At 50.8% G+C, this 17144-nt stretch overlaps 1 protein-coding gene and 1 long non-coding RNA gene across 2 annotated transcripts in view; both read left to right on the top strand.

Annotated features, from left to right (window-relative positions):
• The first annotated feature begins 257 nt into the window (after nucleotides 1-257).
• Nucleotides 258-5608, top strand: LOC142826605 (uncharacterized). Its single transcript, XR_012900835.1, has 2 exons — nucleotides 258-504; nucleotides 5457-5608. It is a non-coding gene; the product is annotated as an uncharacterized LOC142826605 (long non-coding RNA).
• Nucleotides 5609-7858: 2250 nt separating this feature from the next.
• LOC102463239 (sodium-dependent proline transporter-like) overlaps nucleotides 7859-17144 on the top strand; it is a 28357-nt gene continuing 19071 nt past the window's right edge. The window contains 5 exon segments of the mRNA XM_075919697.1: nucleotides 7859-7978; nucleotides 7981-8010; nucleotides 10003-10041; nucleotides 10044-10141; nucleotides 15142-15370. Coding sequence (XP_075775812.1) covers nucleotides 7861-7978; nucleotides 7981-8010; nucleotides 10003-10041; nucleotides 10044-10141; nucleotides 15142-15370 — 514 coding nt within the window. The 5' untranslated portion in view covers nucleotides 7859-7860.

The following is a 17144-nucleotide window of genomic DNA, read 5'->3' as shown; positions in this document are numbered from 1 at the left end:
GGGGGGAGGGGAAGGGGAGACTCCTTCGTGGGGGGGACATGAGGGGGAGGGGAAGGGGAGACTCCTTCGTGGGGGGGACATGAGGGGGAGGGGAAGGGGAGACTCCTTCGTGGGGGGGACATGAGGGGGAGACTCCTTCGTGGGAGGGACATAGGGGAAGGGGAGACTCCTTCGTGGGAGGGACATAGGGGAAGGGGAGACTCCTTCGTGGGGGGGACATGGGGGGAGGGGAAGGGGAGACTCCTTCGTGGGGGGACACATGGGGATGGGAAAGGGGAGACGCCTTCATGTTGGGGGAACACGCAGTGGAAGAGGGAGAATCCTACATGGGGGGGTCACATGGGGGACATCTCTCCCCTTGGGCCAGGCCCTCAGCTCTCAAGCCGTTTGAACAGCCCAAAGGTGGGGCTGGGTTAGTGCCCGCTCCCTTGGGCGAAGGACTCCTCATGCAGGAAAACTGAAGCGCCACGGTGGGTCCCCACTCGGCGGGGCTCCAGTACTGAGGTAAATCGCTGTGGAGCCGAGAAATTGGGGGCTACCTGGCTGCGCAGTGGTAGGGGAGGCCCTGCTTCGGCTAGTCATGCTGCTGTCAAAGTATTCCCCCTCCCTGCCCAGACTTGTCTATGGAAGGAAACTGACTTCACATGACAGCCTTAGTCATCCTTCCACTCTGATTGAGGTCATCTGGAATAATCCTCCCCGCCCATGTGGACATTCTGTTCTTGAACACAAGTGGTTTAATTCCAGAGTAATTACTCCCAAATAATTGTTTCCAAAGTGCATAATTATTCTGGAATAAAGTCGCTCTTGTCTGGGACTAAAGTGTCCACCTGGGGGAACCGGCGACAGAGCAAAAATAGCTCAGTTTTTTATTTTGTCCTATTTTGAATCTGTAAATGTATCCAGCATAAAGCAATTTCCCACTTCCCCAGTAGATGGCATCATTAGACTATTTTTTCTACCATCCACTTTCCCAGAAAGATACTACCTGTATTATTATTCATCATTTGTATTAGGCTAGTACCTGTTGAAGTGATCTGCCTCTGTCTGCCACTGATCAAGTATGAGCAACCCTGGATATTAGGTGTTGTGCATGCATATAACAAACAAATTATCCTTTATTATATAAGGCCATGTCTATAGTATAAGGACTATAAAAGCAGAGGTACAGGCTGCAGCTATGTTGACATAACCTCATGGTGTAGATCAGTGATGGGGGACCTAGGCTAGTGAGTGGGCTGCATGAAGTGGCCCTCCATCTCAGTGGGCTGCAAGATTGTTGTAGCCAACATAGGGTAGTTTTGCTAATTGAACTTTCATTCCTAGAATTTGTAGGATGTACCAATTGAACTGTAGTGGCACTGTGATAGGCAGAGGGAGCACACGGCTCTCACGGTCAATATTGTGTGAAATCAGAATGCACCTCACTTCATGTGCCCTTGCTTTACATGCGTGTCACTTGAGTTGAATCTCTAAAATCCGGGACTCTGAACCAGTAACATCCATCGTCCGGCAGGACTATGGATATTGCTGGACCAGAGAGCCCTTGCTGGCCAGGTTCAGCAGCGCAGCCTGGGCCGCATGGGCGATCAGTAATGTAGGCAATGGAAGGCAGAGCCTTCCCAAAATAAGGCTGGGGCCACCGTCAGGAGACGCAGCCCGGCTTTCCCTGCCCACCAAGGAGAGCCGGGCCGGAGCTGCAGCATGGCAGCTGTGGCTCTCCACATGGCCCAGAAGGATCAAGCTGGGAGTGGTCTGAAGGGGGCAGGGCTGAGGCTTGCCTTCCCCAGCTGGCTTTTCATGCGATGCCTATGCTGGGCTAGGCTGGCAGGGGGGAGTGCAGCCTCAGCGGGGCCGGCGCAGTGGGGAGCCCAGCCCAAGTCAGAGTGGCATGGTGGGGGTGTGCAACCTCAGTAGGGGCTGGAGGCAGCAGGACCAAGCAGGGAGTGCAGCTCCTGCCGGTAGCAGAGCCTACAGCTAGGTAGGGAGCCCTGAGCTCCCCTGGTCTGGCAAACCCTGTACAGTAGTTTGGACCACTCAGGTCCTGAGGGTGCTGGACTAGGGAGGTCCCCCTGTACTGGTAGAAAAAAAACTACATGGGCGAAAACCAGCAGTCACAGTAAACAAACTCCAGTCATCTGAAGAAATGGGCTGTGCCCACGAAAGCTCATGATCCCATCTACATGTTTTGTTAGTCTATAAAGTGCCACCAGACCATTTGTTGTATTTTAAGTTTAGTAAACAAAATGTCTTGCCACACATACAACCTGGTTTGCCCACCTGTAGTGTAGACACAGCCGACAGTGATATAAGGGTTTTCTTTCCATTGCTAGCACCTGAGCGAGGGCAGCACCTAGCTGTGTCTATACCTGGCAATAGGCCTGAATACCTACATAGCTGCATTATGCAGGTGTGCAGATTTTTCAGCTCCCTGAGCAATGTAGATATGTCAGTGTACATCTGAAGTGTAGAATAGATCTAATAATAAGATGGACAGTTTAAAATAAACCAACAGCTGGAGGGGGCTCATGCAATTAATGAGGCTGTTATGATTATGTATAAGGACTACATACTTAGCAGCAGTCACAGAGCTTCAGCAGCCCATTACTAAGCAGTTAGTAGACACTCCAGTGTTGGTTGGTTTTAATAAGAGATTTAGAAGAGGACAATGTGGTTGCTTTACAGTTTTTCACAGTGTGCTCCTTTCATGCAGAAGCAGCAGCATGGGAGAAAGATTTTTGCAGCTGCATTTTGATTTGCTATGGTGGCTTTGTTTTGGCTGGAGACAAGGGCCAGTGTTTGAGGTGGAAGCTGCTGAACTGTTTTGGTTATCTGTTTACAATGGCTTCTTTATGCAGGTTTAACCTCTCAAATCCGGCACTCTGGTCCGCCAACACCTATAGTCTGGCATGAGCATGGATATTGCTGGACCAAAGAGCCCTGCAGACTGGGAGCGGGAGCCAGCTGGGAGTCCCGTGGTGGCTGGGGAGCCCCAGCTGGGCCAGTGACAGCTAGCTTGGTGATGGCCTGGGAGCCTGGCAGCAGCAGGGCTGACTGAGAACCCCTGGTGACAGTGGCTCTGGCAGCAGGGTGGGGAGCCCTGGCACAGCCAGTGGCAGGATGGGGAGCCCCAACCTGGGGAGCCCCACAGCCGGAGGGAGCCTGAGAGTAGGGCCAGCAGGAGAACTTTGACCTCCCCTGGTCTGACAAACTCCTGGTTCGGGAGTGCTGAAGTCCCAAGGGTGCTGGACCAGGGAGGTCCCACCGGTATTTATTCTGAATGTAAGGTCACAGAGTTACACCCCACTCACAATAGCAGGGATTGGCCCAATACATAATATTTGCCTTATGCCGCACCGTACCTCCAGAAGACAACATGCTTTTTACTAATTCTGTACAGAAATCACTTCTTCTGCCTTTGAAAGGCAGCCACCTCTGGGGGGGGGAAGCAGCAGCTGCTTCGGAGGCTGAGAATGCCCTAATGCAGGGAAAATTAGGCAAGCAGAATGTAATCTAAGTTATAATTTGGCAGGGATAGTGGGACTATCACCACGGTTCTAACAAACATTGCCCAGGAGCGTTAATGTTGGAACCTCAGTCATTTCTTCCAAAAAAATTTGTTTTCCTTCGCTGTGCATTGGGGCATCAGTTCAACAGTGACTCTGAGCACAAATGGCTCACTACTGATTACCTAGCACTGGGATACTCTTCTCAGGTCTCCCATTTAACGGGAACCCTGCTGAGTTTGTGAGAGTCACTAAGAAAGGCTGCACAAGGTTGCAAGTCTGGAGTGCCCTAGCATCAAGCATGCAAAGAGGGAATTTCTTGGAATTAATTCAAAACCAGAGCAGATCAGGTCCCATAGTCTGCAGTGCTATAAAATAGTATGTGTCAGAAAGGTTTGCGGAGGGGAGAACAGGCTGGTTCAGCTGGAGCCCGTGCTATGTTCACTGATCTTCCTCCCTGTTGTTTTATTGGGCCTTCTTTGAGTGTCTTACAGCCATGGGCAAGACTGATTTATTTTACTAGAATTTGACAAGCACCCGGTGGGTTAAACTGTGACAGAGGAAACCAGACTTCTCCTAATGGGGTGTGACTGCGGGTAGATCAGAAAGATAAACGTTTGAAAAGCTGCACTCTCTGAGATGATTTTGGAAGGAAATTAAGCAACAAAGAGCCGGCTTACTGGAAATGTCGTGTTACCCCTTCCTTGGTAGGACAGCTACAGGCAAGAGAGAGCCTCTGTATGAGCAGACACCATAGTTATTCACTTACTGATTTCCAGAGTGAAATGTGTTCAGTCCAGCGGTGAAAGTAACTTAAAATTTCTTACAGATCCTGTCCTATTGCAACCCGGATCCCTGCCAGCTCTTTCAATAGCTCCCTGTTGGCTTTTGCCACAGCTCAGCCAGCTCTTGCCAAAGCTGCGCACCCCCTTGCTTTCACCTCTGGTTCAGTCTCAACAGGCTCTTTCTACTTGCCAACCCTTCAGATACAGTCTGGCCATGTGAACAATTGAAATCAGGCTCTTTCTGTAGCGCTCCATTCTCACTTGAACTCAAGGGATTTGGATAATGACCACGGGGGAGGTGGTCTAGAATGGAGATCAATAGTAAGAATGTATTTCTTCCAACAAACAGAACATATGCAACATGACCAGAAGATATACAGAGCCTTCATGCCCTCACTTCTGACAGATCTCACTGGAAATTCTATTTTACTATACCGTTTTATAAACATTCAAGCCTTGGCCAGTAAGAAGAAGGAAGGAAGTGTAGGTTCCTGATTCTCTACAGCTTATTTATTTAGTCCCTGATCCAGGAAAGCACATATTTATATCCAGTTCTGTTAGCAAAACACTTAAGAACCTGCAATGGGACTGTTTAGAATGATCAAGTTTTGCTGTGGAAATCAGTGGCCCTTATACATGTGCAAAATGGGTGTAAAATTCTACCATTCATTTGGCAGCATTTTTCACGAGAAGAAATGACTACATAGGGCACAGAGTGCTGAGGAATCAGGCTACAGCTACTTTGGGAGTGGGAGAGCCAATCAAATCCTGCTTGCTTTACTCACCAGACTTCAATGGCTCTTCTCACAAGGGTTTGGCCTTTGGGCAGACATGTAATTGTAACCCTGCTATGAAAGATGCTACCAAGTGGAAGTTACTACAGTAGCCTAAGGCAGGTCTCTCTCTTGCTTCATTTCCCTCCCACAAAACAAGTTTGCATGGCCCGCTTCCTTTTTTTCTCCTGGACTCTGTTTAGGTTGTCCTTACACTACAGAGAAGGTGGTGTATGTATGCCAGCAAAATGGGAGGCAGAAAAGTAATTAAGATGCACAGCTGAATGGGAGATTCTGTGCCGGGGGCTTTTGGATGAACATGTTTTTCAGAGGAAACTTATTTATGTTTTATTAGTTGTATTCTGATGTGTTCCTTTTTCTACATTTTACAGTCTCCCAACCATAGGTGCTGGGACTAGACTTGGATGATATGGACACCCTGCTCTTCAGGATTTTGCTCCACTAAAAAAAGGTTGGAAACTGCAGTGTCCAGAGACAGAACTGTGTGAGATTTCTGCAGAGCTCCTGAAATGCTTCTGAAATGTATGTATGCCCAGCAGGCACAGAGAGAAATGTTCATGGTGTTCTAGCTTTGGCAGTAAAGGGGCAGGGGGTTGCTTGTGGTAGGGAAGCAGGGGCATAGGAGAGATCAGATATTGATATTCACTGCAAAGTGTGGTGTGGAAGAGAGATAAAAACAAGAGCAGAGAGATGAGTGACTGGCAGGAGCCAGAGATTTGATAAGATCCAGAGCCTTTCATGGCTATATCACCCTTCATAGTCCTGTTCCAATGGTAGTTATTGTCTGATAATTGGTTTTGTCAAAAGGAGGTGATGGTCTCAATCCAGTCCCAAACATTCAGGCATTTACATGATAGAAACCACCAATTGCTCTGCTGAAGACTAAAGCTACCTCCTCACTGCTTCTGCCCAGGCAGGGATGGTACTGGAGAAGCTGTGGATGAGAAAAGGCTGTTTCTCTCCAGAGGCTGCCAGGCTGGCACTTTTCACCAGCACTAGAGTCCCACCACATTTTTGAGCAAGAGACTGAAAGTTAACGAGTCATAAGCTCTTTCAGATTGCGAGGTTGGCGGAACCGTGTGTCACACCCAACACTGTTGTTGCTACTCCTGGCCTGTGGCTTTTCCCAGCGGGTGGAGATGCTGCTGAACCTGCAGTACTCTGCTGGCTCCTTGCCTCCCCTGGAGACTTTAACTCGGAGGGGGCAGAGGTCCTACTTGTACTGAAAACAGAATCAATCCCTTTTCCATGTTCTGCATTATCAGTGTTTCCCCTCCCCCTCCCTTGAGATATCCTTACATGTCCTGTCTCACAATGAGCATAATGCAGCACCTTCATCCCCTACTAGTGATGCAGTGATTATTCTTCCAGGGCATTCATTTCTGTGGGAAGTGCTGTAAGTATAACGCAGGCAAACCCTGGGCTACCCATAGGCTAGAGAAGACAATAGCTAAAAGGGTTAAAACTTGGCTTTGAAACACCCATGTTCTGTGAGGTCACTGTTTGAAATCCTGGCACTGTGGCTCAACCCTCAAATAAAATGAGTTCCAGAGACTTTACTGTACAAGACCATAATAACTAGACTTTGGCAGAATTTGATTTTTTTAAATACAGTTTTAATGTTTAAATTTTAAGCGTTTTTATGTTTATCCGTTTAATTTTAGCAGACAGACAACACTATGGGGTTCAGCTTTTTTATCCATTTAAATATGAAAACTATGTGGTCATCAAACAATGGGGGGAGGGTGGTAGCTATTTAATGATAATAGATATTGAGATTCAAAAGTTACAGCTTTATAGTTGAATACAAATTGTCAACAACACGTCAAAGTATACAAAGTAGCTATCCTGCAGTCAAGTTCTACTAAATTTTCAAGCAGTATTTTTCAGACTTTACCTATTTGTAACTTGTTTAATCAATTTGTGCCTGTATGGTGAAATTGACGCTTACCAACATTTACTAATTAAAATCCTGGCCTTCCAAGCCTTAATAAATATCTGAGGTTTTATCTGCTCTGCATGCATCTAGAGCAGTGGTTCCCAAACTTCTTTTCGGCTTCATGCCCCCTTTTGGATTTTTGAGAAACCCTCACGCCCTCCCTCCCCACCCCCAATAGCAGCAAAACTTGTTGAGGAAAAAAAAAGGAAATGACTGGACTGGGACCAAAAAACAAAAATAGCAGCAAAACTTGGGAGGGAGGCTAATGGGGGAGGCTTGGTCGCCTCGCCCCTCCCCCCCAGAATTTCTTCATGCCCCCCCCAGTTTGGGAACCCATGATCTAGAGGATAGGGACCAGCTTTCCAGAGGTGCTGAGCACCTGCGGCTCTCTTTGACTTCAGCTGGCATTGCAGCTGCTCAGCGCCTCTGAGAATGAAACATTATAATACTCTTGTAATTAACCAAACCAATCACTAGAGGTCACTGATTCAAAATGAAAAACAATCCAGAAATTCATTTGTGCTGAGGGAATTAAAATAAAAAATTAAAACTCAAAGAGAAAAGCTAACACTATACAAAAATGAGAGTTGCAATGAGATGTGGAGACATCAAGAGATGGGGAATCCATCATTTCCAAAGGTAGTTTGTTCTGGTGGTTAATCACTCCCACTGTTCAAAATGTGAGATTTATTTCTAATTTGCATTTGCACCAGCAAGCAAATCTTTGGGGTCACTGCATCAACCCAGAGAGAGCAGAAGCTGTCAGGAGCTGAGGCCCAGGACTTCTCAATTTTTATTCTAAACTTTGTTTCCATTTTACTTCAACAGGAAAAAAAATGAGAGAAGAGGAGAGACAACAAATAATTGATGGATGTAATCAGACCTGTTCTGCAGTGCCATCTGCTTTCCCATGGCCACCTCATGCTCTACTCTCTAGTGTAGCTCTGCCCTGCAGCATTTCAGTAGCTCCAGCATTTGGAATGCAGGTAGGTGACTGTAGTGTGCCTTGTAAGCATACACCAGGCCTCGCACAGTTGATTAAAGTTGTGCATAGTCACGTGCAGAGAAGTGTACATTTTAAAAAGGTGGGGTTTTCTTAATGGACAGTTGATGTGGTGTGCATGGGCAATGTACCTCATTCAATGCATGCCATGTCTCCTTCATGGAACCTTTTATGCCTGCCTATCTGGGTGTATACATAATACCCAAGTGGCTAGGAGGATGTGCAGCTTGCAGTGCAGGTCTCACCCAGTAGCTCTTATCTCATTCACTGCCTATCCTATGAAGGACACAATGAGGAGAGTTCTGTAGTTGTACAGGTTGAACCTCTCTAGCCCGGCACCCTCAGTACCTGACTGGTGCTGAACCAGAGAATGTGCCGAACCACGGAAAGTCAATATTGTCTAGCAGTGTTACCAACACTTCCACTGCTTTCTGGACATATAGGGGTAAAGTAGAGCTAATTAACAGCACAGAACACTGAGAGCCAGGACTGGTGGCTATAAACAAACTTTATGGGACCACGGATACATGCCCATGATAAGTGGGCATCTGGCTAACTAAAATCATGGCAGACCACGGATGTTATCAGACCAGAGAGTGCCAAACTAGAGAGGTTCCAACCCGCAGTGATTTTTGGACCTCCTTCCTGTGGACTTTGTGGGTGTCTCTACACTACCACCCTAGTTCGAATTAGGGTGGTAATGTAGGCAACCGGAGTTGCAAATGAAGCCCGGGATTTGAATTTCCCGGGCTTCATTTGCATATTGCCAGGCGCCGCCATTTTTAAATGTCCGCTAGTGCGGACTCCGTGCCGCCCGGCACGGACTAGGTAGTTCGGATTAGGCTTCCTATTCCAAGCTACCGTTACTCCTCGTTCTGCTTGAGAACTTTAGTAGAGTTTGATTTAAGGATATTTAATTTGTATATGTTGATGTGTGTTGTCAGTGTGTCAGAGTTACAGAGGTTTTAACTTTTTAAATCTCTGCTACTGTCATTCAATAACTGCTGTCTGATATCCTCCTTATAACTTTCCACAGTGGTCAAGATGTAAATACAGACACATTTTAGATGTTTAAAACTAAACATTAGTACTATCCATTTAAATTAATACAAACTAAAAATTGAATTCTAAAAATGCAAGTTCAGGTTGCATGGAGATACCCCAAAGTAGAAAATGTTTGATACAGTTGACAAATACTTGAACATGTGTTATTTCCCTGTATACAGTGCACACTGTTTTCTACAGCCTTGTAAAGAGCAGTGGGTTAAGCAATGGCCTTTTAGGACACCACCCTCATTCACTGTGTCTTTCGTGGACTTTTGAGCATGCATATATTATTTATCCATGAGATTCTCAATGTTCTTTTAAGACAGTGTTTTTGGTGACATCAGTATGTATCTCAAAGGCAAGGGAAGCTTCGTGTGAGGTCATTATAAAGGACTTTGAGACACATTCCTTGGCTCTGGAGATAAGAATAGCAGTACCTGTTGGGCAGCTAAATAAATTCTGCCTGAGAGCTTCTGCCCAGGCTTAAGTCAGCCTTAAAGCTGTAAACCGTTTCAGAGAGCTCCCTGAGACCTGAACTGTTGTGAGCAGGCGATTTAGGAATAGCTCACCTCTCCTGACATAGCCAGGAGGCCAGTCACTTGGGTGAAGGACCACGGGGTGGGGACCCTGTCTCTACATTTCTGCAAAGCACCCCGCTCCTTAAAATCTTCCCAGGCTACAACAGCAATTCAGCCTCCTGCTGGGTGTCATCTTCCTTGTTTCTGTGCCTGCACAGAAAAGGGTGGTGTCTCTTTAAACTTCCCAAGTGCTGCCTTGCCTGCCGGAGGGTGGGTTGTGGTTACTGGGAAGAATCACAGGTGACATGTGAGGCTATGGGGCGGGGCTTCACCTGGCCCTCAGGTAAGAGCGATATGGGCTACAGTTCCCTAATGATGTCTGTATCTCTTCCTCCTTTGCCCGGGCTTAGGCTGTAGGAGGTTCTTCCTCTGCTGGTTCCTTTCCTTCAGCCCCGTCTTGGAATGAGGCTGTTCCCTGAACAATGGTCCACCGAGGGTGTAAGGCAGAGTGACTTCCCGGAGCAGGAAATGCCTGCAACAGTGATGCCGGTGAGTATAGCAGGCATCGGGCTAGGACGCTTTCTCTCTCCCTCTCTAGGTGCCTGGGGATGGCGCTGTGATTCTCTGATTATCCCCAGGCTGGCAGGTTTCTCCCTAGCCCCTGCACCAAAATCATGACTTGGAAGTAGGGAAAGGGGAGCTTTGCAGGCCCCATTCAGCTGGGATCACCCTGGCTGTGTCTAGACTGGCAAGTTTTTCCGCAAAAGCAGGTGCTTTTGCGGAAAAACTTGCCAGCTGTCTACACTGGCCGCTTGAATTTCTGCAAGAACACTGACGATCTCATGTAAGAAATCAGTGCTCCTTGCGGAAATGCTGTGCTGCTCCCGTTCGGGCAAAAGTCCTTTTGCGCAAAAGGACCAGCATAGACAGCTCAGATTTGTTTTGCGCAAAAAAGCCCCGATGGCGAAAATGGCGATTGGGGCTTTTTTGCGCAAAATCGCGTCTAGATTGGCCACGGACGCTTTTCCACAAAAAGTGCTTTTGCGGAAAAGCGTCTGTGCCGATCTAGATGCTCTTTTCCACAAATGCTTTTAATGGAAAACTTTTCCATTAAAAGCATTTGTGAAAAATCCTCCCAGTCTAGACGTAGCCCCCCTGTTGAGATCTGGGTATATGTCTGAGACATCCCACCCACATAGCTACATTCACCTGAGCACCAAACTTTGCAGTTTCTCCTCCCGCAGACTTGGCTTGAACTGGTGACCTAGAGCTGACAGACTCTCATCCCAAGCCATGCCGCTCAGAGGTGCAGAACCGGTGATTTGTACTTACCTCCCCGTGCTGTTGCAATTCCTGCCATAAATAGGCCTGTACCCCGCATCCCTGTTAGCCTGTGGCGTGTGGCTACAGATTCCGATCTTGGTTACGCAGGTAGATTTGGAGTGATGACTCTATTTGGAGTGACTGTGGGTTTCCACTGGAGTGACTGAGATTGAAATCTGGCCCGTAATTTGTGTGTGTATATATTTAACCCCTGAAGCACCTTTAAAATAGTACAGATTGCATATGGTTACAAAGGATCCAAGATCCAAGGGCTTGCGTCAGACAACGTATAATCTTTGGAGCATAGCTGTAGGGTGGCTGTTCTAATTTTGTGCGTCTGGTTCTATGGCAGTTTAGAATCACAACCCACCCACAGAGGAGTGTAAAAACTCATAGACCATAAATCCTACCCAGATCTTGCCATCCCTTGTCTGGAACGGGATTTCGCTCACTTCTCATGACCCATGTGGTGATGCTGACAGCTTGCCAGGTGCATAAAAGTTTGACCTAATAAAGGAAATGAAACACTTTGCACCTGCCTTCTTCTTTAACATGGGGGAGGAGGGTGATACCTGGGGAGAGTATTAAGTCCCAGCATGCAGTGCTCCCTTTTGATCCAAGTGAAATGCACCGTTCTCTCGCTCAGTCTGACTTTGCTGCATGCATGCAGGAAAGACTGTGCTTGGTGCCTTTGCCGTTCACCTGATCCAATCGATGCACCGTGGCCAGCATGCTGAGGCCGCAGCGCAGATGTGACAGATGTTTGTGGCTGCCAGGGAGTCTGTGTGGGGAGACTGAAATAGACCGAGCTCTCTTCCCCTTCCTGCCTTTGCAGTCCTCATGTGACTAAGTGCGTGGCAGTGTGGGCTTTGTGGGAGAAGTGAGTTAGCAGCGTAGGGTCCAGAGAGGACAGGAGGCAGATGGGGTCTCCTGTTCAGAGTTGCCCTCCTGTGCCTTTTGGTTCTGTGCGGCTGGGTTTCCACGGGACCCTGCCATGGCGTTCGTTGTGAAAAGCTGGCTTGCCTGAAGGGGCTGCAGGTGACGCTGGGGTGTGGCTACGCTTTTAGGTTTCTGGTGTCTGTTCTCATGATGCTGCAGCAGAGAGAAAAGCAGCAGTGTCCTGTCATCAGCACTGGTCCCGTCACAGACAGTGAAACCACCTGTAGGGGGGCACCATGCCACTCAACCCCACTCTCCTCCTGGAAATGGGGCTGGGACACAGAATGACAAACTCCTGCTCCTATCCCCTTTCTCCATGCACCCGGCCCCTGTTACTGTGATTCATGGCAACTCTCTGATCTCCCATGTCCCTTCCCTGCCCCTTCAGTGCTCTTGCCAGAGGTACGGCCCATCGTAGTGCCTACCTGTGACTCAGGGCAGGCCTCCCACTGAACGGAGCGGGAAGGATCAAGGTTTTGCTGGGCGGTCCCAAGCAACATTACCCGAGGGCGGTGGCTCAACCGGCCCTGGCATGTTTGCTATACACCCAGATGATAGCTATGGAATTGAGATAACTGCATAAGAACACTGTGAAACACAGAGTGCCAGCCAACGGACAGCAATGTTCCCTCTAAGCGTTGCCATCCATGTGCAGAATACATTGTTGTGTGCGCACTGAGACCTGTGATTGTGCACCACCAATACAGACACACGACCTATCTGTGGGCACTCTGCTAATCAGTGGGGCGGCATTGGAATGTGTCCCGAGCGGCCGCAGAGGCACCCAGCTTGCAGGGGGCACTGGTGCCAGCCTGGGAGCAATGAATACGCTTGCTTGGATCTGTCCCTCGAGACTCAGGGCTCTCCCCCAGCATCGGGGAGTTTGCAGTGGTGCGCCAGCCACCGTGCCATTCCCCATGTGGCTGGAGCACACAAAATCCACTAGCGTGGGCCCCCCATACTTGGGGAATGTCTCCTCAGGCGGAGGCCACCTCAGTGAGGTGTTTTGGTTTTGCTTCTCACTTGGGTGCGGCCCCCAACTGATTTTTCTGTGGGTCAGTGGCCCCCGACCCAAAAAAGATTCCCTGCTCCTGTCTCAGTTCATTTTTTTTCCGTTAAACTGGCCGGCCCCTCCGTAACGCCACTGCGACCGCTAGCACAGCCTTTTTTGGTATGCAAATACCTGGTTGGGTGCCCAGAGTCCTACATGAAATGTGGCTGCCAGTCTGGGTCTCTGGTTGGCGCGAGGACGGGGCTTCTGCATCCAAAAATCTACCCTCCAGCCCCTGGGTCGGACCGATCCCCTCCCATTGGCAGCTCCAGGAGAGGCCCAGGGACTGAAGTGGAGCTAGGGCAGGGTGGGGGAAGTTGTGCTGCTGCGGCCCATGCAATACCTCTTCCGTGCCAGGACAGAACGAACAACTCACGGGAAACGGCCTGTGAGCACAGAGACACGGCACAGCCCTGTGGTATTTTGCCACTTGTTTTCTGGAGGCGGGTGCGACTTGGAGGTGGCCTCAGAGGCCGGAGAGCCACCAGCAGGCAGCTGGCGACATAGAATTGAGCAACGGGAGGGTTGCTTTGCTGCTGTTACTCATCCAGGGTGCTTCTGAGGGCGCCGGGGTGGAAGTGAAGTTGAAAACATCTCTTAGGATAGAGGGGGGAGGGGGTAAGAATTGTGCCCAGGTTTAGAGCCAGCTCAGACGGCCAGGTTTGTATTGCAGAGGTGCCCAGAGGCCCCCCTCAGGATGGATCTCCCTTGTGCTGGGGCTGCAAAGGGCTTGTGGTCGGAGCTCAGACAATGCAGCGCCTGGGTCTGCCTGCTGGCTCGGCCTTGAGTTGTACAGCTCCCTCTCTGCGGGCGATGGCCTGTTCTCGGTGTAGCGCCTGAGCCGGTGCCCTGCTTCCTGACACCCTCTGCCCCTGCTGCTGGCTCCCAGTGACTCTGGCTTCCGCCAGGAGCACCCGGACTATCCTGAGTCCTGGGCTGGGGGGTGTCGAGAGCTCACCTGGATCCACCCCCATGCAGTGCTGCTGCTAGCTGGCCCTGACGTCGGTGGAGCTGAGGAACCCAGCGCTCGGCGGCTAACGGCCCCGCTCACACCAGCACCGCTGGCAGCCGCATGGCGCCCCGGGAGTCATTCACCTGCCATGTTCCTGCAGCCCTTCCCCTGCTCCTCCCTCCCTCCCTCCCAATCAATCAAGCCCTGTCCTGATATTTGCTTCACCCTGCCCCGCTCTCAAGGTGCCAGCTGGCTCAGCTGCCCACCAGCGACCCTCCTCCTCCGTGCCAGAGGCCGAGAGCGCGGTTCTGGGCAGGTGCAGTGTGAGCTGGCTGGAGTTTGTCCCATAGACAGTGTGGCTTTGGGTCACTAGTGCCCGGCCGCCAGGCTCCCTCCCATCCCGCGTGCCCGGGTGGGAGCAGGCAGACACTGGCGCAAAGCTCCTTACAGGAGGTGATGGGGGGACCCGCTGGTACCGCAGCGCAGGTGTGAAGCTGAAGGTGACATTGGGGCTGAGGGAGAGCCCAGGGCAACATGCAGGGGGCAGGAGAGGCCAGGCAGCAGCTGGCCAAGGGACTCGTGGGTGAGGCAGAGGGCTGGTGCCCATGTTCACTAGCGCGGGGGGGGGGGGGGGCTGTGGCCCGGCTCACTCTGCTCTTCCAGGGCACCCCTCAGAGGAGGGCCGGGACCACCCCTGTACTCTTGGGTGGGAAGCGGAGAGACACGGCCAGGGGAGCAATGGGGCTGGGGCCCCCTTGCCCCACGGCTGTGAACCTGGGGAACGGTTGGACCCCTGCTGCCGGCGCTGACCCCCCCCCCAGCCCTGCTAGGCACCCAGGCCGCCCCCATGGCAGGAAGAGGTGGGGGCGGAGCTGGGCTGGGGAGAAGCAGAGCTGGGGTGGAGGGGGGTTCTCCGGACTGGGAGGAGGGTCACGGGGCTCCTCGCCAGTTGCCTCTGCTCAGAGCCATTAGAAATAGGCAAGCCCATTGTGGTCCCATGTGCCCATCTCCCTGCAGGGCAGCATGGGGGCTTGATCCCTCCCCACAGCGTCCCGAGCTAAGGGACTTGCTGAACGGTCGCCCTGGGACCAGGGGCTAGTGGCTCTGAGGTAGGGCTGCTGGCTTGGGCCTTCCGGGAGAGAGGCCGGCCTGGGGCAGGGTTGCTGTGAACCTGGTTGTGGGCTGCCAGACCCTCTGGGGCACACGGGCCTGTGCGCGCTGGCACACCGGCGAAATGAGCTTTGGCTGGCCTCTGACTCCTGTCCCCCTTCTCCTCCCATGCAGGGGAGTCCGGTCCAGCTGAACGGCGTCACCCTGGCGTCCGACCACCCGCCCTCCGGGAGCCAGCCGCACCCTTCCTTCCAGATCCAGCCCACAACCCCGGACCTGGCCCCCTGCCAGCCCCGAGAGACGTGGGGTGGGAAGTATGAGTTCCTGCTCTCCTGCATCGGGTACTGCGTGGGGCTGGGCAACGTCTGGCGCTTCCCCTACCTCTGCTACCGCAACGGAGGAGGTGAGTGCGCGAGTCTGTCGGACAGGGCTGGGCTGGAGCAGGTGAGAACAGGAAACTGCCCCTTCAGTGGGGGTGTCTGGTCCAGTCCCCTGAACTCAAGGCAGGTCTAAGTAATAACTAGCCTGGACCATCCCTGACAGGTGTTTGTCTCCAACGACGGATTCCCCATCCTCCTTAGGCGGTTCCTCCGCTAGCGGGGTGGGAAGTTTTTCCTAACACTCACCTAAACTGCCCTTGCTGCAGTTTAAGCCTCTTGCCCTTGCCTCAGAGGTCAAGGGGAATGGTTTTACCCTCCTCCTTGTAATAACCTTTTAAGTCCTTGAGCTAGACCTGTATTCATTGTGCTCTTCTCTGAGCTCTCTCGAATCTGTCCACATCTTTCCAGAAAGGTAGCGCCCATCACTGGACACACTACTTCAGCTGAGGCCTTATCAGCGCAGAGTAGAGCGGAAGAACGATTTCTTATGTCTTGCCCACCACACGCCTGTGGATGATGTTTGCTTTTTTTGCAGCAGGCTCACACTGTTTACTCACATGTAGTGTGTGATCCACTATACCCCTTCCTAGTCAGTCACTTCCCATTCTGTAGGCATGCAACTGATTGCTCCTTCCTAAATGGAGCACTTTGCCTTTGTTCCTACTGAATGTCATCCTATTTACTTCAGACCTTTTCTCTAGCCTGTCCAGATCATTTTGAATGTTAACCCTATCGTCCAAAGCACTCACAACCCCTCCCAGCATGGCATTGCCCTTAAACAGTGTAAGCGACTCTCCATGCCGTTATCTAAATCCCTGACGAAGATATGGATCAGACCCAGATTCAGAATTGCTCCCTGCAGAACCCTGCTTGTTATGCCCTTCCACTTTGCCTGAGAACCACTGCTAACGACTCTCTACAAATAGTTTTCCAACCAGTTTTGCACCCACCATGTAGTAACTCCGTCTAGGCTTTATTTCCCTCATTTACTTATGAGATGGTCATTACCAAAAACTGTACTAAAGCCAAGGTGCACCGCCTTAGCCACTGCCCCGCATCCACAAGGCTTATCTCTCTGTCAAAGAAAGCTACTAGGGTAGTTTGACACAATTTGGTCTTAACAAATCCATGTTGATGGTTACTTATCGCCGCCTTATAGTGTATTGGTCCTGGGGGGCTATATCTGGCTTCTCTTCTGACAGACTATCTACAGACTTTCAGAAGGCGATGTTTTGAGGTCATGGCCACTCATTTTATGAACAAGGACAATCTCTCCTCCGCCCTAATTGGAACCCCAGATCAGCAGAGTCTTGCGCAGCTTTGGATTAAAAAGGTAGCACGCGTTGCCAAGGCTGTCTGGCTTAGCATCAGGCCTCTGAGCTCAACTCTGGCTCTGGAAGGAGCATGCCGAGGCCGATCCGGGGTCTGTGCTGAGAAAGCGATGCTCCGTGGTACAATGTGTGCCAGAGCAAGACATCAGAGGTGCTGCGAGCCCAGGGCATCACAGATGCTACCCCGGGGCAGCCCCACCAAGCTGGAATCTTTCAGCTGTTTCCAAGTAGCGGGGTTTTGGCTCCCTGGGGGAGCAGTTAATTTGTACTTGCTGCTTCTGTGGCATGTCTGACCAGCCTAGGTTTCCCAGCGCGTGTTTGTGTGACCCACACGCCTAGTAGATGTGGTTCAGTGTCCCATGGAGTGGCTTACAGCCAGAGACAAGAACAAGGGAGCTCTACATCCTAAGCTGTGAGCCAGCTGGTTTTATAGCTCAAGCTGTAGAGGTTCCTATGCTAAGTTCCA

This window comes from Pelodiscus sinensis, chromosome 1 (assembly GCF_049634645.1).
Source record: "Pelodiscus sinensis isolate JC-2024 chromosome 1, ASM4963464v1, whole genome shotgun sequence".
In the NCBI taxonomy this organism is placed as follows: domain Eukaryota; kingdom Metazoa; phylum Chordata; order Testudines; family Trionychidae; genus Pelodiscus; species Pelodiscus sinensis.
This window is presented reverse-complemented; position numbering and strand designations above follow the sequence as displayed.